This window comes from Thunnus thynnus, chromosome 10 (assembly GCF_963924715.1).
Source record: "Thunnus thynnus chromosome 10, fThuThy2.1, whole genome shotgun sequence".
Classification (NCBI taxonomy): domain Eukaryota; kingdom Metazoa; phylum Chordata; class Actinopteri; order Scombriformes; family Scombridae; genus Thunnus; species Thunnus thynnus.
The window spans coordinates 7,834,443-7,856,801 of record NC_089526.1 but is presented as its reverse complement, the minus strand read 5'-3'; the positions used below and the strand labels follow the sequence as shown (position 1 = coordinate 7,856,801).

The window sequence follows — 22,359 nt, the reverse complement described above, 5'->3', positions numbered from 1 at the left end:
TTTTAATCCTCATCATGGGCTGAACTGTAAAAACGCTGCATCTTTCCCTGCCAGGTGGACACACACATCTTTCAAACTCAACTTCATGTGTAAAATTGGTGGCTTGCTCCTTTAATTTCAGTACTAAAATAGTACACACACACACACACAACTAGAGAGGTCACACAAGAATGATAAAACAGAAGTCATAATCTTAAATGAGTCTCTTTTTATTGTTCAATGCATGACCACACACATATACTGGATTTCTTTTGCACTGTGCATGATGGGACAGTCACTATGGAAATGGTGATGTAGATGGGATACATTTTAGGAGTTTTAAAGGGGTCCAAACACGATCCACATTCCTCAGGGAAAGTCAGGCGGCCCCCTCTCTTCTGAGTCTCCTTGATGACTAGCTACAACATGAAGCTAATCGGCTCCTAACTCCCTCCTCCCTCTAACATAACACCTTGATAAATAAATTCTGGATTATAGTTTGTTTTTTGTTGTTTTTTTTTTTTCCTTTTTCAGAACTGAAGGACTTGTTCAGTGGATCAACGCACGACAACAACCCTTTCCCTTAAACATTCTTGCATATTTCATTCAGCTTGAGCTTACAAAAAGCAAAATAAACAACATCATTTGGGTACAAAAATAAAATCCAAATTAAAACCTTTAACAGGGTTACACCTGTTGTGTGTTTTTTTTCCTTTTCTCTTCTCATAACAGAGATAGCACAATACATAAGTCACTGGTCACAAAAGTACACCGCAAAAAAAACAAAAAACAAACAAACAAACAAAAAAAACAAAACCAAATAAAATAAAAAAAAGCCACATAGGAAAGAAACCAATCCCGGAGAAGTGTACATCTGTCTTCCTCAACCCTTCCTAGAGGGCTAAGAGCTACGAGACCCTGGTTGTTTTTGGAAGGCTGGAAAGCTTTGGGTGTCAGGTAGACAGAGTGCGTTTTCTCTATCTCAAAGTTGTCTTCATACACCCTCGACTTTATAAAAAATGCAGCCCCTACCAGACTCACACATCCTTGACCCTGTTTCTCAAATACAGACTGAAGGGAAAGGGGAGGAGGGAACGGAAATCCAAACCACTGCTCTAAATATCTATATGGATTCATCTGAGCGCGTGAATGTGTTTATATGCGTGTGTGTGTGTGTGTGTGCGGTTTTTCTCTCTCGACATGTATTGTACTCATTTGCTAACATATACAGTGTATTCCTGGTTAGGGTGTGAACCAGGGGCACTTAAAAAGTTGTGTTGCGTTCCCCCACCGTTTCCTCACCCCCCCGACCGCTATGGGTCACTCTTTATGTTTAGGTTTGGGAGTGGGAGGTGGGAGATCTGCTGTTTCTTATAGCGCCGTTTTTTCGCCCACTTTTCTCTTTTTTTTTTTTCCTCCACTGTATTTACTTTTCCATCCCTCTAAGCTTTAACTCTTTCCTTTGATCCATCTTTCTTTTGAGTTGTTTTTTTGCCTTTTGAAGACGCAGATACACACAGAGCAAAAGAGTGGGAGAGAGAGAGAGGGAGCGAGTGTTGTGATCGATCAGCTGTTTCGCAGCACCAACAGCTGCCCCCCTTTGACCTCTCAGCCAATCTCCTTCCACTGCCGGTAGAACTCCACGATGTTCTTCAGCTCCATTCCCGCTGAGCCCGCCACCTGGATTGCCGACTGGCAGGGGGGGAAAAAAACCCATTAAAAACAACATTTTCCCAACACAAGAGAGGAGGAGGATTAAGAACACCTGTAATACCTAATGGTTACAACCTACGAACCATAAAGGGGGTCAGTATACTTCAAATGAGGTGCTTGCTGGGTCATTGAACAGCGTCTGAAACCTGTAAATTTGTGAAACAGATGGTCCAACTAGCTCACCTCCTGTATGCAGTAACTGGCCAGGTGTGTGAACTTCTCTTAAACCCTCTTTTTTCTCTCTTTCTGTCACTTTTCATGTGTACAACCAAGCGCAACACTATGAATGCTTTCAAGGAGAGTGTGTCCACCAAGCGTGCGCCGTTATCCCCGTTTGTACTGTTCGGCACGTCTCGCCTCCCTCTTTGACAGCAGGCTTTTCATCCTGCTTTCATGTGTGGTGTAAACACCTTTTAGACTTGTATGAATGACACTAACTAGGTTGTTTGAATTGTGCTGAAACCTTAATGGTTCTCAGAACCCTCGAGCACTTTAATGGTTGTATTTCTGCTATTGCCTCACTGTTACTACATAAAACGTATTTGATAAGGATACTTTGAATTTTGTTATAAAGAATTATGAGAAAAATATGTACTGAGCGGGATACTTAAGAGTTGAGAAACAAACTTAAAAGAAGCAACTATTTACATTATTGATGAATAGTTTAATCTATTCGTTAAAAAAAAAAAAATAGTGAAAATTCAAAAATTCACGTTGATGTCTTCAGTTTGCTTGTTTTGTCCGACTCTCATATTCAATTGACAATCATTTATGACAAAGAAAGACAGCAAATTGTCACATACGAAAAGTGGGAACCAGAAAATGTTTGGTATTTTTGCTTGAAAAATGACAAATGATTTTTTCTTTTATCAAAACAGCTTACAATTAATTTTATGTTGATCATCTGAACGATTAATCCTTGCAGCTCTAGTTACATGATTTTTAAACATGTAATTAATTGATGTGAAAATGTGAAAGTTATTGTACAATTGTTTTCTCAATTAAGCAATTGATCTTGTAGTCTATGAAGTGTAAAAATTTTTTGGAAAAAAGTACCCATCACAATTTCTCAGAGCCCAAAGTAATGAGTTTAACTGCTCTGTTTTGTCAGACCAACACTCCAAACCCCAAATATATTTCACTTACTATAATTTAAGAGAAAGAAAAGCAAGTGATTCTCACATTTGAGAAGCTGGAACCAACAAGTGTAAATGAAATGAAAACAAAGTAATTTTCTGTCGATCGACTTATAGATCGCCTAATTGTTTCAGCTCTAGTGTCGCTTATTTTAATGTCAACAAACACTCTGAAAGTAATTTTAAAAAATTTAAGAAGATTTCTTGCTGCACAATAAACACAACAAAAGTTGATTCTGAACAGGAACAGAGCAGTGATGAAAAGAGTCCCGTTAAGACAGATCTGTAGTAAAAAACAGCAGAATCTGAAGTCCATTAAGCTTTGCTAGTCTTGAAAGGAAATGTCAACTTGAGTGTTCAGGCCTGTAATGTAACAAGTGAGTGACTGACCTTCATCGCTGCTGACCGAGTGCAAAGCTCTTCCACCTGATGGCCAGTAAGAATGGTCACCATGCCGGCTGTATCTTCATCTCCGTTGCTCTGGGAGACCGTTAGCTGACGACAGCTATCCACCATCCTGTATAAATGCCTAGAAGAGCGATGAAAACAGAGGTCACTTTCATCCAGTGAGCATGTTAGAGAACAAATAGAGGTAACAATAGAAGGGCAGCAAGGCTTACCAGGCTTCTATGTCCTGCCTTTTCAGTTTATCTCTTTCAAAACTTCGACCCGACTCCTTCTGGCAGCGTATGTACCTGTAGAAGGATGTGATAAAAAACGCTAAGAACATTTAAGAAATCGCTCACGATCATCAATAACCACACCTTTACTACAAACACCCACCTGTTGCCTTTGCGAAATTCAGACTCCAGAAAGCGGATGCCATCTCTCGCACCAGCATTTTCCTTCTTCAGTCTGTCAAGACCATCAATCACTACAACACAGAAGCAGTCCGGATTAAGTACCTGAGCAAAAGTTATTTCAGGAAATAGGCTGACTCAGATTGAGTATGAATCTGAATCAGAGACCCAATTTGTTAACTGAGAAAACATCACTATTAAAGCTGAAATCAAACTTATTTTGGCTAAAATATCATGTCACTGCCATGGGCTAGTGTTCACACTGGCACAATGTCTATATGCTGCTATTCAGTCTGGGTAGCAGCTCGCTACATTTCTGTGTGATAATGTAAATCAAGTATTGTTCAAACCAGAGCTGTCGCACCACTAGTGACAAGTTTAGGGCTGCAACTAATTAATTATCAGTTAATCTACTTTTTCCCTTATTAATTAAATAATTAAGTCTATAAAAAATTGTAAGAGCCCAAACTGACATCAAATGCTTGTTATATCTGACCAACTGCTAAAAAAAAAAAAAGATGAAAATGGCATAAATCAGCAAATCCTCACATCGGAGAAGCTGAAACCAACAAATTTTTGATATTTTGCTTTGCTAGATTGAACTATTTAAACAATTAATTGATGTTCAAAATGATCGATGATGAATGTTCTGTCAGTTGAGTTAAGCTGTCACTTAATTAACTGACTGTTTCACCATACATACATTAACATTTTTGTAATTTCATGCATTGAAATCAACAACAAGACATGGAAAGACAAAATATCTTAAAAAAGGTGAGAGTAAACATTGGGTTTGAAAACTACCCTTAAACTTGAGAATAACAATGTGTATATATTGTTTTGGATAATGTTAATAACACTGTATTGCCTGATAGGTAATATTATGTGAAATCACTGAACCAAAGTTTTAGTCATGAAATAAAGAAATAATCTATAATATAATCATCCCTCTCTACAGTTAAGTCAGAAAAACCACCCTGCAAGTCACTGAATCCTCTTCATTACTCCTGTTCTCCAGGGGCCTGAACCCAACACACCTCACCATCTCGCTGCTCGGGACAGATAGAAGAAGAGGCAGAGCACCGACCTGTTCGTGGGATGATGATGATGAAGCAGCCGCTGCCTGCCAGCTGCCGGATGAGGTTCAGATGCTGGCAGAGAGCAGCTGTGTCTGGCACCAGGTAGGGAGACATGGATGACTGGGCCTTAGGCTGCTGAAGGCTGCCCTCTAGCTGCGATACCTCCAACTGCAAAGAAGAGACCCAACAGCTGATGATGTGCAATTAATGTAGAATGTATATGGTTTTATGGTCACAGGAATATATTATAACTACCTTAGGGTAAACTCACTGCCTCCATCGAAGGAATGTGGTGAGTATTCAGTGAGTTAGACTGGCTCCTTCATGTTAATGTTAACTAAACCATATCACTCCTAGCAAACATTATTCCTCACAGTAAATTACATGAAACTGTATCTAAAACTCCATAAAATGGATGCTAGAAAGTTGGTGTTTTTGCAGTGTTGAATGGTAAACACAGTGAGGGCAAACAGTCAGTAGACAGAGTGGTTATCTTCAAACCTGTAGTCGAAGCTGGGCCATGTCTCTCATTAAGCGATTTCGACGAGCCTCCTCTTCAGCCTGGACATGAAAAGATAAAAGAAAGAGAAGTTAACATCTAAGGCAGCTGCTTTGTATACAAATATTTTGATTCCATATCTTTCATTAAACATTTGTCCCATTCGTTGAGGTCAACGGTTACACAACGCCAAAGAGGGACACTTGAATTCAGGTCTCCTGCAATTCTTCTGGTCGTTCTGTTCAGATGTTTCTCACCATTCGGAACTGGGCCTTGGCCTGCTGCACCAGATTATCCTGTTCGGATTGGCTGATGCTGGTGAAGATGCCCGCCTCCGGGTTGAAGTGCAGCACGTTGCCCTGGAGATTAGTTAGGAAGTGCCCAAAACTGCGAATACAACACACTCGCACCACACACTGAAAGAAAAGAGAAAGAAGACTTATATAATTACGCCTGTTTTACACTGTGGTGGATAAATCAACTTCACGGGACTTTTACATGGACTGGATGTGGTGACATGTTGGTTAGTACACATTTTAACGATGCCTATGGTGTTTCTTGTTTTGTCTGATCCGACAGTTATTGGCACTGTTTTATTTTAGCACAAAGATGGAGTCTATTCCATTGTGTTTTATGGGTTTGGAAAAAGCTGGACCATTAAAAAACGTCACACAACTAGCAAAAGTCTAAGTCTCATGGTGGAGCTAATACTTTTTTTGTGTATTACAGTGTTCTTAATCCACACTGAACATCTTTAAAATCTGACTCCTGTGTGTGTGTGTGTATCTGTGTACCTCCTGCAGGGGGCTGAGGGACGGGTTGCGACGAGTGAAGTCAAGGCGGCGGTGAGCTACGTTGAGAGCAGGCAGATGTCGCAGAGCCAAATCCTCGGGCAGCAGCAGACTCTGGACCAAACCGGGCTGCTCACACTCATTTAACAGCTCTGTCACCTCTGTGTTAAGACCAAGCTCTGCAATACACACACATGGATTCATAAAATAAGCTGCTGACTCAGAGAAACAGTCATAAACGGGTAAAAACAAGGAGAGAAATTCAACTGCATGAACAAAAAAAACCCTCAAATAACAGATTATAACTTGCTTTTTATCATTATTATACGCAAATGTGTATCATGTTTTAATACAGCTATGGTACCACTGAAATAGACCAAATGATAAATATAGGAAATTGACTACTTGTTTAATTGCTATGCTTTATTTTCACATTTGCCGTTTAGGCCATGCTTTCTTCCAGTGTCTGTGGGATTAGAAGTGAACCCAGTGAGGAATAAAAACCTCTGAAAGCCGTAGTGGCATCATGTAACCATTGAGCTATACAGGCCAGTGACAAATAGAAACCTCTATACAACGCAGTCAATAAGTAACTCACCAGCCTCAAGCATTTTGCTGCCATCTGGTAGCAGGTTGAGCAGCACAGACAGTCGGTTCCACAGGCTTTGAGAACTCTGGACGGAAGAGAAGATAATAATTTGTTAAACATACTCCTACGAGGTCAATGTTTCACGAAGCGGGAGATTATGTCACTTTACCTGCGCACACATGAGGATAATGTCAGTGTTTGTCCTTAGCCAGTCCACAAAGACCTTCACCACCTGGATCAACCCTTGATTGGTCAAGATCTCGAGCTTCTCTAAGAGCGTTTTCTCGCTGTGGACTGATTGAGTACTGTGTTGGCTGCCTTCTGAGTCAGAGTCCAATTCTATTAGGAGTAGGAGGTGACAACAATAAAGCAAAAAGAGTTAAAGTTATTTGTGAATCCCTTAACAGGAGAACAAGAAATCCTAAATAAGGTACTAAAAATGCACACAAAAATAGAAAACAGTGAGGCAAATAGCACGTTACCATTTTCATTGGTTCCGTTGGCAGTACCGGGGTTTATGTCGCAGGGAGAATCCCCGGGGGGAGGGGGTGTCTCTTGGGAAGGGGGAGCAGAAGTGTCAGTAGGGGTGGGAATCCCCGAGGAAGATGAGGCTTGAGGCCTCAGCAGCATGTTGCTGAAGGTTGGCGCCAGGCGGAAGCAGCGCTTTGCCTGGAAGAGTTGTGAGGACATGGCCTGAAGGTTACTGCTGATGCTGGGGTCACTGGGTGTCAGGGGCCCGTTGGTGGTTGGAGGCGTGTCACCGTCTCTGTACCCTCCTTCTTCCTTAGGTTGGTCTTCGTCTTCCTCTTCGTCCTGGTGCTCCCGGGCCTGACCCTCCAAGTTGTCTGAGTTTTCTGTGTCCTCCATGTCTTCCAGGTCTGAGCGAGACTCCTGGCTGTTCATGTCTGAGTCAGTCTCTACATCAAACGCCGTTCCTCCTTCCTCCTCCTCTTCTTCGGAGCCACTCCCCCAGCTGCCCTCCTCCCCCAAGTGGTCTCTCTTTGTCTCCTTCCGGAGAGAGGAAGGATTGGGAAGAGATCCGGTCGAGGTGCCACCCGTCGAATCGGTGTGGCCCCTTCTGTGGTCATCGTCATCTTCATCGTCTTCGCTCTCAAAGCCTTCGCTCAGGTCGCTTTCGTCCTCTCCTCGACCGTCCTTGCGAGCACAGCGGCGTCTGCGGAGTCTAGAGAGGCGGGTATACTTCTTCTTCTGCCTCTGTTTGTCAATTTCCAACTTGCACTGTTCGTCCACGCTGACATGCTTTTTAGCGCCAACCCTCTCGCAGCCGTCTTCATCCTTCTCTTCCTCCTCATCTTCTTGCTCCAGGGAGCCATTCTGAAGAGGTTTCTCATCGGTGCGATCTGCGGGCGGAGCGGACAAATCCCTCATCTCTAGGTCATCTAGATGAGAGGAAAAATAATTCACTGCCTTTTATGTTTTCAAGACGTTTCCCTGAAATCTTTTACTTGCAAAGGAACTAACTACATACTACGCTATTACTACCATGTCAGAAAGAGTAAGTGTTTATCTTTAAATTTCTCTTGACAGTAAGCCAAGTTCTAAGTGTAGAAACACATTGTATAAGGTAGAAACTTCCGCTGTAGTTCTCACACAAGATGTTCATTTTAAAGCACAAAGACCGGCACTTTAAAAGCTAAGAGGTGTTGCTGATAAGGATAAATTGGGACTGACTTCCTGTACTATATTGACTTATGAGGCATAAAATTACTTCTGGTTGCATTTAAGTGCCTTTTCGTCTCGATATACGGAGACAGGAATTTCCTCTCACCTGTGGCGTCAGTGTTTAGTGGAGGCACCTGGCTCTCCGCTTCCTCCAGTTCAGCCTGCAGCCGGATGTTCACGTGGTTCACCAGATGGGAGAACAGGGCCAGAGTAAAAGCTATGGATGCGCTGTACTGCTTGGATCCTAAGGCCAAAATGTAGCACAAAAACTGTTACAATTTGAAATGCATACGACTGTTTTATACCAACAAAGGTCCTGATGATAACCATTTTCACAAGATAGCACTTCCTAGGGTAAACAAATTTCTCCCATAGCGGATAGAAATACCTAGTTTAATTATCAGATTCTATTTTTAAATTTCAAGTTTGTGTCCAAATTTCAACTTGGGAGTCAATCTCTCCTCTATTATGGCAGGAAACATGGACAATTTAAGCCCCTTTAGCTAGTTTACTGCAAAGCCTCAACCTCAAAATTTGAAGTCTTCTTCTTCTTCTATTCAGATTCTCATCTAATCAGTAACCTTTTCATCAATCATTCACAACATCATAAAGATATAAATTAGTTATTCAAATAAACACAAAAAGAATGTAAAACCTAAGAACACAACAACTATAATTTTCACATAACATCACACAAACACCGACCTCCCCTCTTCAGGCTGTGCACCACCATCAGACATGTGACCACCATCTTGAAGACCAGGGTGTCAGGCAACACAGGGCAGGAGCTGTCGGCAAGCTGCTGCTGCTGCTCCTCTTCTTCCTCGCTAGGGGAGTGGTGAGCACCGCCATGTGTTGGCGGCGGCAGATAGAACAGCACCAGGTTGAAGTCCTCCAGCACCGATTGGCAGAGTGAAGTCAGCTCCGTCTCCATCAGGCTTCATACATAGAGAGAGAGAGAGGGGACAAAATACGTATAATTTCACAATGAATAATACAACAACAACACTGTAGTGTATAAAAAAGGAGGCATAAGACTTTGCCTGCGTTCACATTGTTGTGTCCCCTGGATATTGTTAAGTTAACCTCTTTTAACACTTTACAAAACAGAATATTTGACTTGACAGATTTAATTGATGATAAATAAAATATACATAAAAGGCTGTTCATTCAGTCTTGACATACCAATAAAATCATTGAGGATTAGATGTTTATTTTCACCGTGGTTCTACATAAGTGTAGGGACAGTTTAATGTAAGACAGCACAAGCGCTCACCTGTTCTTGGGCTGCAACAAGCTCTGGAGGTACATGAAGCTCACCAGGAGACGCTTTATGTCTTTTGATCTGCAGGAAAAAAAAAGGCAAAGGAAAATCATGAACATGATAGATTACAGAGATTATGATTCTGTATTAAAGTTATTTGAATCAAATTTAGCTTTGCTCTTAAAGTGGAGCCAACAGACAGTTAGCTTAGTATAAAGACAGGAAGCGGGAGCAAACAAAGGTAAAAATGTTTTTACATTGAACACACCACAGCTATTGTGTTATTTGTGCAAATGAAACAAAAGCAGCATTGTTCTGTGTCCCGGTGGCAAAGCATTCTGTAATCTTATTTGCTCCGTGCCGAGTTGTAATTCAAATAGTGATGATGGTAAATAAATTGTGCAAAAGAGCCATCAAATACTAATCAGAGTGCAGCTTAACAGATGAAGCTAATCATGTGTCTTTTGAATGTTTTGGACACCATCATGGACATGCCAAATAACATGTAATTCATCAATACTTTGTTCCAAAAGTTATTCTTTTCTTCTAAGCCCCGGGCAATATCTGCATCTACTAAGATGCTGCTATCATTTGTGTGCATATTTGTCTTTTTCCTACTGAATCCTGTTAGTTTTGTTGCTTCAACAATCTCATTTCCCCCACAAGGATCATCAATTATCTAATCCCATCTGCAGGGAGATGCTGCTTTATCCCACTGCTGGAGAGATTGCCTTTGTGATTCAAATGGAGAGCATGCAAGTTGGTAATTACATGAAGCCCCAGATGTCAATTGGGACTAGATTAAAATCACTCTTGGACGTCAGCAAAGTGAAGTCAAAATAATACTTCAGACTGGATAGCCAGTAAAAACACTGGTAACACTGGTACCATTGCCGTCCTGAGAGGGTTAATGATCTAAGAGGAAATACACATCAAAAAGACTTTGGCTGCTCTGGTCTACTGTGAACTAAATTATGCAAATTTATACCAAGTTCTTCTACAAATAATAAAGTCCAGAAGAAAAACTGCAAAGCATAACATTAAGAGTAAACTCCAGTGACTAGATGACCTGTAAACACCTTTTCACAGCTTTTCTTTGGACTCAATCTGGTTATTTATTATTTATAGTATCCACAGAATTTCTGAGAATCCTCCTCACCTTTGTCGAGATGGAGACAGCTTCTTCATTTCCTGCTTCTTCACTTGGTGGTACATCTTGGCGGCTTTGTCAAACAGGCGCTTCAGGTTGCCGTAGGCACCCTCAAAGGGGGTCTCTGACTGGATGCTAGCACAGATGAAATACTATGTTAAGACCTGTAAATTATCCAGATCTGGTTCAATTTCTAACAAGACAATTAACACAAGTATTACTCACCAGCGCAGGTAGTAGTAGGTTGCTTCAACATTGTAGAACTTGCTCCCTGCCAGTGTTCCCAGTTGGTTAAAAGGCATTCCTGTAGACAGGCGGGTGAAAAATTGAACGAACAGGTTAACGTTCATTTTCAGATTAACCTCATTTGGACTCAGTCATTATGTAATGTGCACTGCTTAAACTGAAAACATACAGATGATGCCTGAGAAGATACTGAGACCACAAATAACTTCAGTAGATCTGTAGTAATGATCCCTTCTTTTAAAATTTCAAATCAATATTTCAGATTATATTGCAAGTCTCTGGAACAGTAGGGAGCAATAATCCTGTTGGAATTAATCTGCACGTTTGCATGTATGACCTTTGTGCAGGCTTATTATAATAATAATAATAAGAGGGTGTGGAGGTACATGTTCACAGTATTTAGAGGCAAGAAACTATCATACATAAACTACTCATATCAAATATGTGACCTCAGCTCCTGGTTGGGTCAGCTTTTTTGCATTTACACAACAGAGACATTTTATAACTAACAGGAAAAACCTGTAATGATATCTGATATTTTGTTGACCTTGTGTGTTCTTTCAAGGATAATAGCAGCAAGGAGTAAGAAACCAAAAAAGTAGTAAACCCACTAAAGCCACACAAACACACAAATATCTATTTGTAATTACTGTCAGCACCTCAAAATCTCACTAATTAACAAGTTACATCTTGTTTGCTTCATGTGTACAAAATCCCAAGTGTAAAAATGACAATTTGCCGTTTTACAAGAGGTTATGTGCTGAACTATTTCTTAGCCAGGAGCAGTTGCCAGGCAACCAGCAGTCACTCTGGTTACAAGTTACTGCTCCTGGTCAAAACATAGACAGGCGCATAACCTCATAAACTGTTTGAATGGATTAAACAAACAAGTAATATAACATGTTAATTAATATGCTTTAGGAGGTGCTGATAGGTAGATTTTGTTACCTTTGGACAGAGCCAAACTGGCTGTTGTGCCCTGTTTCAAGTCTTTATGCTGAGCTAAGCTGAACTGCTGCTGGCTCCAACTACATATTTACCATACAAATAAGTGGTAAGTCTTCTGATCTAACTCTTGACCAAAGAGCAAATAAGCGCTATTTTCCAAAAGCCGAGCTATTCCTTAAGTCGTATTTGGACACAGACTGTGTTTGCAATCTAAACATCACTTTATCAATATTTGTTAGCTTTATCTAATGACAATTGAATTTAACATTTTTGTTCTGGCTACTAAAACAATCACATCTGAATAAAAGCCTTTCCGCAACTTTTTTTTTTAGAAACAAACATTATTTCCCCCTAATCTCCCAGTCCAGAAAACACAAACTTTACCTCCGTGACCACAGGAAAAGCAGAGTGACGTGTTAAGTAGCTTTATATGACAGTCACTCACCTACGTGTGGCATGACAGACAGGGCCTGATGGTAAAACCTTTCTGCTAGCTGCTCAGCCTCCACTCCGGCCAGTTCATTCTGATAACGGGCTGCAGAGGAAACAAACAACATTAAAAAACAGTAAAAAGTTAAAATAAAAATGTTCACAACAGGCAAAAACACTTCCTTTGCTTACAAAAAATCAATATACCCACAGAGACTCAATTATTTATGAAATGTTCTGGGACACAAATGCCTCAGGCTAAAGTAGTGACATTTTCACTAATTAATTCAAATTTTTGTTTATCTATCAAAGGCAAAAACCTAAAATGGCACAGACATAATTTCATTTGCTTGCAATGTTCAGTTAAATAATGTCAGATCAATCAAAATACCAATATCTCTTTATCACGTAAGTCCAAACCAACCAAACAGCTCGCAGCCAATTAAAGTCTACTGCTAATGCCAAAATTTCCCACGCTGAATGACACACACATTCTGTCTCACACCTCTACAGGCTAGGCAGAAAGATGAATTAATTGCATACTCTATTATCCTGTTATTACCTAGATCTCCAAGGTAGACCAGACAGCGATGACAGGCCATCTGTGCCCACTCCATCTCCTTGGGGGTGGCTGACACTGGTTTCTTTCGGCCTGTCGGGAACATCACACGATGCTTTTTTTTTTTTCATTTAAATTCAGGCATTTAGCTGATGTACTTCTTCAAAATGACTTGGGAGTTATATAACGAAAGAACGAGCTTAAATTCCAGCAAAGCAACAGAGTGTCAAAATGTGAGACAGCACCTAGATCATGTGAAACACCATTTCTCTGTCTCTAAGGTCTTAATGTGCAAAAGTGTTTTTGTTTTAGTTGGCCAAGAACTATGCATTTCTTACATTTCTTGAGATGATAAATCGTCACTTCATGCAGGAAGATAGGATTATGCAGGATTACAGACCCCATTTATCCCTGATATTGTTATATGTATCTGGGTATCAAGTGGTGTTGTGGCTCCGATACAATCTAACGTCTGTGCAAATAAAATCTGTACAGTGTTTTTTTTTCAAAAATGAGTAAGTAATGGACCACATAGTGGAAGACAAGCTCTGAGGTAAAGAGTGAGTACAGACTGTACAGTACCACAACCACAATGTGACCCTGCACCTGCCTGTTTGCCTTTGCCAACACTAGACGGATTTGGCATCTCTCCACCTATTTGTCTGCTTTACATAGTAAAGGGGAACACTGACATCTGATACGGACTGAATTCAGACAATGGACACATGCACGCCCTGTGTACACTCACCGGCCACTTTATTAGGTACACCTTCCTAGCACCAGGTTGGACCTTCTTTTGACTTCAGAACTGCCTTAATTCTGGAAACTTTCCTCAGGGATTTTGGTCCATATTGACATGATAGCGTCACGCACTTGCTACAGATTTGTCAGCTGCACAACAATGATGAGAATCTCCTGTTCCACCACATCCCAAAGGTGCTGTATTTGATTGAGATCTGGTGACTGTTGAGGCCATTTGAGTACAGTGAACTTGTTGTTATGTTCAAGAAACCAGTTTGAGATGATTTGAGCTTTGTGACATGGTACGTTATCCTAGCTGGAAGTAGCCATTAGAAGATGGGTACACTGTGGTCATAAAGGGGTGGACATGGTCAGCAACAATACTCAGGTAGGCTGTAGCATTTAAACAATGCTCATTGGTACTAAGGGGCCCCTAAGTGTGTCAAGAAAATATCCCAGACACCATTACACCATCACCAGCTTGAACTGTTGTTATAAAGCAGGATGGATCCGTGCTTTCATGTTGTTTATGCCAAACTCTGACCCTACCATCTGTATGTCGCAGCAATTATCTAGACTCATCAGACCAGGCAACGTTTTTCCAATCTTCTATTGTCCAATTTTGGTGAGCCTGTGCGAATTATAGACTCAGTTCCCTGTTCTTAGCCGACAGGAGTGCCGCCTGGTGTGGTTTTCTGTTGCTGTTGTCCATCTGCTTCAACGTGTTTTGCATTCAGAGATGCTCTTCTGCATACCTTGGTTGTAACAAGTGAATATTTCAGTTAGTGTTGCCTTTCTATCAGCTTGAACCAGTCTGTCCACTCTCCTCTGACCTCTGCCATCAACAAGGCATTTTCACCCAGAGAACTGCAGCTCACTGGATATTTTCTCTTTTTCAGACAATTCTCTGTAAAGCCTAGCAATGGTTGAGCGTGAAAATCCCAGTCGATCAGCAGTTTCTGAAATACCCAGATCAGCCCGTCTGGCACCAACCACCATGCCATGTTCAAAGTCACTTAGATCACCTTTCATCCCCATTCTGATGCTTTGTTTGAACTTCAGCAGATAGTCTTGCCCATGTCTATATGCCTAAATACATTGAGTTGCTGCCACGTGATTGGCTGATTAGACATTTGCATTAACGAGCAGCTGAACAGGTGTACATAATGAAGTGGCCAGTGAGTGTATATGCAAATGTGTGATCGCATTGTTCATCATCCGGAGAGCGGGAGTGCATTTCTAGGTGGGGTACTGTTCACATCTGAACTGATATCAGTACCCAATGGTTCCTTTTTTCAGTACTTTCCTCTCTCTGTAACAAAAATGTAATTTCAGTTGTAAAAAATAAGTTCAAGCTTCTCAATTTCAACATTGTTATTTACTTAGAAAGTTTTGTTGCATAAGGTAAAATAAACAATAACAAATAATAAAACAAAAATAAACAAGGTAAAAAAGGTGTTTAGGCTTCCTGTTGGACATGTGCTGTTTGCCAAAAATGCACGAAAAGTCTGCAACTCTTCATCAAACATCTCACTGTGGCTGTTTCTACTTGTACTGTTCCTTTCTGCAATATGTCTAACTGATCCGTTGAACAAATATCTCCAGATCTCTAATGAAGCTCCACTAACTGCGATAAATACATTTAATTTCCTATAAGTTCTTCACAATAAAAGCCTTCTGCTTGTTTGTCAGTGGAAGGCTTTTAATATGAAGCAGCAACAGCAGGAAATGTTTTCATCAGCAGTAACTTAACACTGCTCTGATATGACTGAAAGTCAACAAACAGTAAAATATGGCTGATATTCGAAAATACAAACACGAACACAGGAGAGAAATTTCAAGTGCGCGTGTTTGTAAACTAGAAGGGATTTTTCAAAAGGCCCATAAGGAATCACATCATTATTTATTTGAATTCACAACACAACCCGCTCTCAGAGTACTGAAATTTGGCACCGACTGATCTAAAGTTACTAGGTACTCGATAGTACTGATGTAATTCAGTCTGTACCCTCAAAAGCACCAAGTTCAGTACCCAACTCTATGCATTTCAATACCAGCTGTAAATGAGGTCAAACCATTCATTGGATAATTTTAGATTTTGTGCAACTGTATCAAGACCACAAGTTTCTAAACACTCATAATACCATGCTGAATGGAATGTATAACCCTTTTCATTTCACACTAAAATGGGGAAAAAATGTTTACTCTACACGGGTCTGTGGATTGAAGTTAATTTCTCACTAGAATAGCGTGCATTAGAAACTAAAACAATCCATACTGTAATTCTAAATAAGCGACGTCATGATTTTCAAGACCTCTAAAATCCCTGTATGATATTTAACCGCCATATTCCACAACCGTTTTAATCTTAGACATTCAAATGAAGCCTTTGGACGAGCAGACAACCTGTTTTTATGTGTGAACGTTACGCATCCTCGTCACAAACATTTGACTGTGCTGGTGTGTTTGAATGTTCTGTGCATGTGTGTGAATTTGTGTTTTTTTTTTTTTTTTTTGCATCTGACCGATCAGCGGGTCTGTGACGTGGGTCCAGTCGATGCAGTCCTGCAGCTCCAGCTGGTAGTGTGACTGGATGTAGAGCAGCAAGTGCTGGTAGAAACCCACACCGGCAATCAGGTGTGTTCGGTAGGCACACTCCAAAGCGCTGCGACTGTGGATGTGCTACAGTGAAGGAAAGAGAGGAACCAAGACATTAAAGATATTACCAAAACAACAATGATAAACATGATCTATGTAGCACTTAGGCATATATATATTTTAGTCTACAATGTGCACCAAAAAAGGCACAAAAGCATGGAATACTAAAATATACCCAACATGCATAAAAATGGCAATTCAGAGACATTTAAAGCAAAAGAAAAGTGGCTCGCAAATAGAACCATTAAAAAAATATATAAGATTAAAACTGGCAAACTTGTGAATATTATGTGGGAATCTAAGAAGTTGAGTTTCAAGAAGAGACTTCTTAAATTACACACATGATTAAGACAACAAATAAGCAACAAATGCTTAAAAAAAAGTTCTAACACCATTCACAATTTCACTGATTTAAAATTCACAAGTATCTGAATCACAGTTTGATGTGTGCAACTCAAGCTGTGTACATTTTTATAAACCAGTTCAGCCCAGAAATGATCTGGCTACATTTGATAACAGCAATGATGTTTGGTGGTTTTTCTGTGCTGGTCCAGTGGCAGAGAAAAGTGCCAAGTGCCATTTTTAGCTGTGCATAATATAAACACACTCTCGGTACTCTATGAAGCATGTTGCGTGCAAGTGACCATGAAATGCTAGATGTCAGAGCAGAGTTAACCTTTATGTGGCAGCCAGGATGTCAAAGCTAGCCAACAACAGAAGAACGGGTTGGCTAATACATGTAGAGAGGCTGGTTTTCCACTGCTACAAGGCCAGTTACCTTCTTGTTGGTCTTGATAACCTGGATGACCTCGTAGTAAACTTTCCTCCAGAGCAGCTCCTCAGCCTTACGGCCATAGTCGACGGGATGCAGAAACATCAGTTTCACGCAAAGTTCCCTCAACCTGGAAACACGCAGAAAGACAACAGACATTCAGGAGGTAGCTTTGACAAGATTAGATTAGATTTGACAAGTGGACGAATGAGTCAAGTTTCACATGAAAAGGTGGGCCACACAGGAACACAAACAGATTATTTTGTCTAGTCAGACGGCCCTTCCAGATGAACATATTCTCTGGTTTCAGCCTCTCAAGTGTGAAGATTTGCTACCTTCCTTTGCGACAGTAGACTAAATATCTACAGCTTTGGAAATGGGGCCAGTATATTCTGTCAGATGTGCGTCTTCCAACTTCCTCTTTCTCATTTTGAGCCATTTGTTTGGTGTATCCAGTAAGCAAATAAACACTGCAATCCTTTACATGCAGCATATCTCATCGTCTCTCCTTTGAAGAGATGCTTCTCAATGCTTCAGTGCCAGAGAGGATAATGTCATAGCCAACAATATTATCAGCCTCATCTTGCGCTGAGGTGCCAAATTATCCCATTTGCTCTGCTGACACTAAATTATGTCTTGGGGGGATCTGATCATTAGTGAAACCTCAAAATACAGGAGTGAAATCCTCCTGAAATGCACGGAGGTTGCGGTGGAATCTGGTCGCTGTTCTCAGAGGTGGTCAGGAAAGCCCACTTTTGTATTGTAGTTTGAACACACATGCAGCCTGACCACACCGAAGGCATGTTTAGTCAACTTTTCAGTCTGCATAAAGGCTGATAAAACTCCAAAACTAGTCACTGACGAGACCACCAGGACGAGATACCACCTCCTCTTTCTCTCTGGCTCTGTAGGCATGTGTCATGCCTCTCTCTCACAGTTATTTCCAACTTCCCTTTTCTCATTTTGAGCTTTTTGTTCACTGTGTCCAGTATGCAAATAAGCACTGCGATCCTGTTCTCTAGCTGTACGACTGAGAGCAGACAGATTAGTTAGTTTTTGTTTTGTTTAATCCGACAGAGGTTACAGTTTCTCACACGTAAAATCAAATGGTGATATCAATCACAGGTGTGGACTCTAATCTGACATGCTTCTTCTACAGCTAAATATGAACTGGATCTTCAGAGCTTTCCATAAGCGCTGGCTCCAGGCCAAACAGCCGACTACTCATCAGTAGTCCAGCTGGCCACTTTATAATGTTCATTTTTGATTCTAATAAAACAGTTTTGATTAACAAGTTGCAATTCGCTATGTATGTACATTTACAACCACTAGCCTCTGCTTCAAAACAATGCAAGCATGATGATAAGAGAAACATGCACATCTGTTTGTATTAGTCCTGCCCCCACATGTTCTATATGAATGTTTGACAGGGGACATCCTGATTAGACTAGATACTTCAGAAAACACTGGAAAACACCGGTGGCAGCAACTTGACGATTGCACAGTAAGTATTAAAGTCCACTGGAAGCGCTACGTTTTCCATAAACGCCACATAGACGTTTATGGGCTTAATGAGTGAATGAATGAATGAATGAATGATCTTTATTTATATTGCCCTTTTTTACAACAGAGCCATCTCTAAGCCGCATTGCAAACACATGTAAAACAGGCAATGTTGGCAAAGTAACAGTCATATGAGGAAAATGTAGGCTATGCCTCAGCATCACACTCAGGATGACGGTGAAGATGAGGATGAAGATGACTAGAAGTTGAGTTGATTCAGTAGATTCACATGATTTGAGTCAAGTGATTCACATGTTTGTTATTTTAGGGTTATTTTTGGCATAGGTTTATTTTAGAAATAATTGAATTTAAAACCAATACATAGGCTAGATAAGACATGGCATTAAAAAATATGCCCCCCCCTTAGAATAATCTTGTTTATTTTCAGTGAATAAGTGTGCAATTGTTTATTTCTAATAAAACCATAGATTAACCATCATTGTGGCATGTCTTGATAAACATTAAAGTGAAGGTGTCATTAAGTAAATAAAAGACTGTGATAGACTGTGTGGGCTAAAACACACAAAAAGCCTAATTCTCCTTTACAATAATTCACTACATGTTTACAATCAGGTAGGCAAGCTCATTAAAATAAGCAATAATTAAGATCAGTGTATATGACAGAATAGTGGCATTAAAATGTGCCAGAAGCCACCAAATTTGGGCTTTTATGACCCCCCTAGCTGCCTACTTTTCCACCCTGGCTGGCTACTCCATATCCTTGTGGAAAGCCCTGGATGTTGATACGATCTGGACGAGTCTGACCAGGGAGTATAAGCTCACGGAGATGCTCCAGGGCATATCAGACAGCTTAATAAAGAGCCGTCATTTCAACTGAATGGACAGGAGGTGAAAGCAATGGCGACTTGTTGATATGTCTACACATGTGAAGTCATAATTATGTTCATGACAGCTGTATAGATGATGCTTCGACTGCATGTAGCCTTTGATCTGCATGTTATACTACTGGGGCCTGTATTACAAAAGAGATTTGCAAGCACTGCTTACACATGCATGAGTGATAAGTATGGTGTTTCTTTTGATTAGTCGAAATTAACACTAGAGGAAATTCTCTCATGTCGCAGCTTTCATGTTGCAAATGAGGTGAAACAGGCCCCTGATTCCTTTCACACACAGTTGTTCTGAGACAGCTGGACGTACTTGTTGCGAAGGCTGATATTCTCCGGCTTGAAGACCTCTCTGTAGGAAGCTTTGCTGCCGATGATGACATCCAGCTTGTGCACAGATTCCACCACAGCCCTGGGTAACATTGGGCAATAGAAAGCATTAGAATATTGACAAGGTTAAAGGATAGGTTCACAATGTTTCAAATGTGTTTTAAAGCAACAGTCAGGTGCCCATATGAACACAGAAAGAGGTTTTCCTCGCTGTAGTCGTTCCTCCTCTTCATACTGGCTGTTAAAAGATCCCCTTCAAGTAGAGTTTTAATATAAGCGATGAGGGCCAAAATCAATGTGTCCACACAGTCACTTTGTGCTAAAATGTATTTAAAAGCTTATCTGAAGCTTATATGAGGCTTCAGCAGTCTGAGTTATTCATATCATGTAGATATCTGCCACACTTAGTCTTTTTAGCATCAAATTACCTCTTTGTGTTTCCTCAGAAGGTGTTTTCCTGTTCAGCTGCAGTGGAAATATATTCACAAAAAGAGGGACTTTGCAGTAAATAGAGTGTGACATCAAAAGACATCTACTTGATTTGACTCAGTTTGATGGTTTAAGTTTCATATTAGCTTCAAATAATCTTTTAAATACATTTTGTGTGAGTTTGGCCCCCATCACTTACATTATAAGGGATCTTCTAATGGCCAGTATAAACAGCAGAAATAATTATGGCAAAAAAAAAAAAAAAAAAAAAAAAAAAAAGATATTTCAATGTTCAGTTGGGCTCCTAACTGTTGTTTTAACAAATACATGAAATAGTGTGAACCCTTCCTTTAATGCTTTTAACGAAACATTTAACAATAGATGTCAGGCTGACACAGAAAAATGCTGCACGCCATTATGTTAGCAACCAAAATCCTTTCTGTTTCACTTCTCTGTCACGAAGGAAGCTACCTCACCCAGAGCATGATGATGAGTGACGAGACAATTTAGCTAATGTTACACTGGCATGTTGGGTTAACCCATTCTCGTGACAGGTTGCTGAAGGGAAGAAGTGGTTCCCAAAGTTATTTTAGACCATGGCTCCCCTTCAAAGGAAATTTTTTGTCATAGCACCCTGAGCCACCCAACCCCCGATATAACTTGCATAGCTTATCATTTTTACACCATATTATATTATTTTGCTATATTATATAAATGTGAAGTATATTACTATGCTATATTATATCAATGTAAAGTTGAATAATATAGGCTCATTCTAAATCATTTAGAATAAAAGCCAACAGGTGCTGTACAGATTTACTGATAAATAATTTTGCTAAAACAATACTTAAGATGTACAAGGAAAAACAAACAAAGAAACAACCCCCCGCGTCCCCTCCCCAAAAAAGGCTGCTTAATGTGAACATGTAAGCTGTTGAGGTGGAGAGAGAATAAATGAACAATGATATGATTAATCTCACGGCACCCACATTGAGAACCACTGGGTTAGCGCTGAACTAGCCAGCACAATAACGTTCAATTAGCACCACGGTTAGCTCGGTTAAACGGCCTCGCCAACTTACCTGTAAAGCCGCTTGATGAGAAGGACTTTTGCCTCTGGCTCGCTGTCCTGCCCCGGTCCACTCATGTTTAGCGACTCGCCGGTTGTCTGATGTCACGCTCCAGCGTCTTCTCGCCGTTTCCTCCACACCACTCGCCCCGCAGTTGTCACGGATACTCGGGTTTGTTCCCCGGCAGTGACACCCGTGTTGATAGGCAGCTAGCGCTAGCTGTCGAGGTAACGTTAGCTTTCCTCCCCTTCCCTCCCGAGTCTCTTTCGTTTCTTGTGTCCTTTGGCGAGACCCCCTCTACCCATTCGCTCTGAACACCGGGTAGGAGGGGCTGCCCGGAAATTTACGCTTTTCCCGGTCAGCTAAAACGCTCTGATATGCTCCTTGTGTTGTTCCCTGTTCCAGCCATTGCTACGAAGGCGGCCATTATTCCTATCAGGCAGTGACCGCCTGAATAACGCGAGATTACGGAGCACACTCTTGAGATTACATCGGAGGGTTGCCAGGTAGTCTGCAAAATCCGTAATTTGCAAAAAATACTATTGGGACAAAATAATGTGCAATGTAGAAATAAACTATACACAAACACCACATGCTGAAATGTCATTGTGTGTTTTGAAATGTGTTTTCTGAAATGTTGTTGTGTTTTGCACCTCAGAGCCACTGTACCTTTAAAAGCACTTTTAGCTCATTCATACCAGGAGAAATCAGTCAAATGTGGATTTGTTTCTGTAAAATCTTCAATCATGTACTTTCAGTAGTCTATGCATATTATGTTCCCTCCGAATATTATGATCTTTTACCACTAACTGTACATTTGAATGAATATAAATTACTAGTTTCATTTTTCTGTCTGGTAATTTACATGACCCATCCCTTATGGAATTATTCAGACACATTAATATAACAAAGTAGGGTCGCAACTAACGATTATTTTCATTGTTGATTAATCTGTTGAATATTTTCTCGATTAATCAATTACTTGTTTGATCCATAAAATGATGGAAAATGTCTATCACTGTTTCCCAAAGCCCGAGGTGAGGTCCTAAAATGTCTTCTTCTATCCCGACTAACAGTTCATAA

The 22,359-nt window shown here is 40.5% G+C and overlaps 1 protein-coding gene across 1 annotated transcript; it reads right to left on the bottom strand.

Moving 5' to 3' along the window:
- Positions 1-188: 188 nt before the first annotated feature.
- On the bottom strand, positions 189-21,721 carry smg5 (SMG5 nonsense mediated mRNA decay factor). The gene is made up of 22 exons (XM_067600701.1): positions 21,289-21,721; positions 19,761-19,859; positions 17,043-17,166; positions 16,132-16,288; positions 12,869-12,958; positions 12,323-12,412; positions 10,909-10,987; positions 10,693-10,818; positions 9,546-9,614; positions 8,975-9,207; positions 8,376-8,513; positions 7,069-7,986; positions 6,756-6,925; positions 6,596-6,671; positions 6,001-6,176; positions 5,464-5,622; positions 5,209-5,268; positions 4,716-4,875; positions 3,612-3,702; positions 3,449-3,523; positions 3,219-3,357; positions 189-1,671 (listed from the first exon to the last, which is right to left on the bottom strand). Exons 1-22 carry the CDS (start codon positions 21,351-21,353, stop codon positions 1,588-1,590), a joined length of 3,378 nt encoding a protein of 1,125 aa, XP_067456802.1. The 5' UTR covers positions 21,354-21,721; the 3' UTR covers positions 189-1,587.
- Positions 21,722-22,359: the final 638 nt, after the last annotated feature.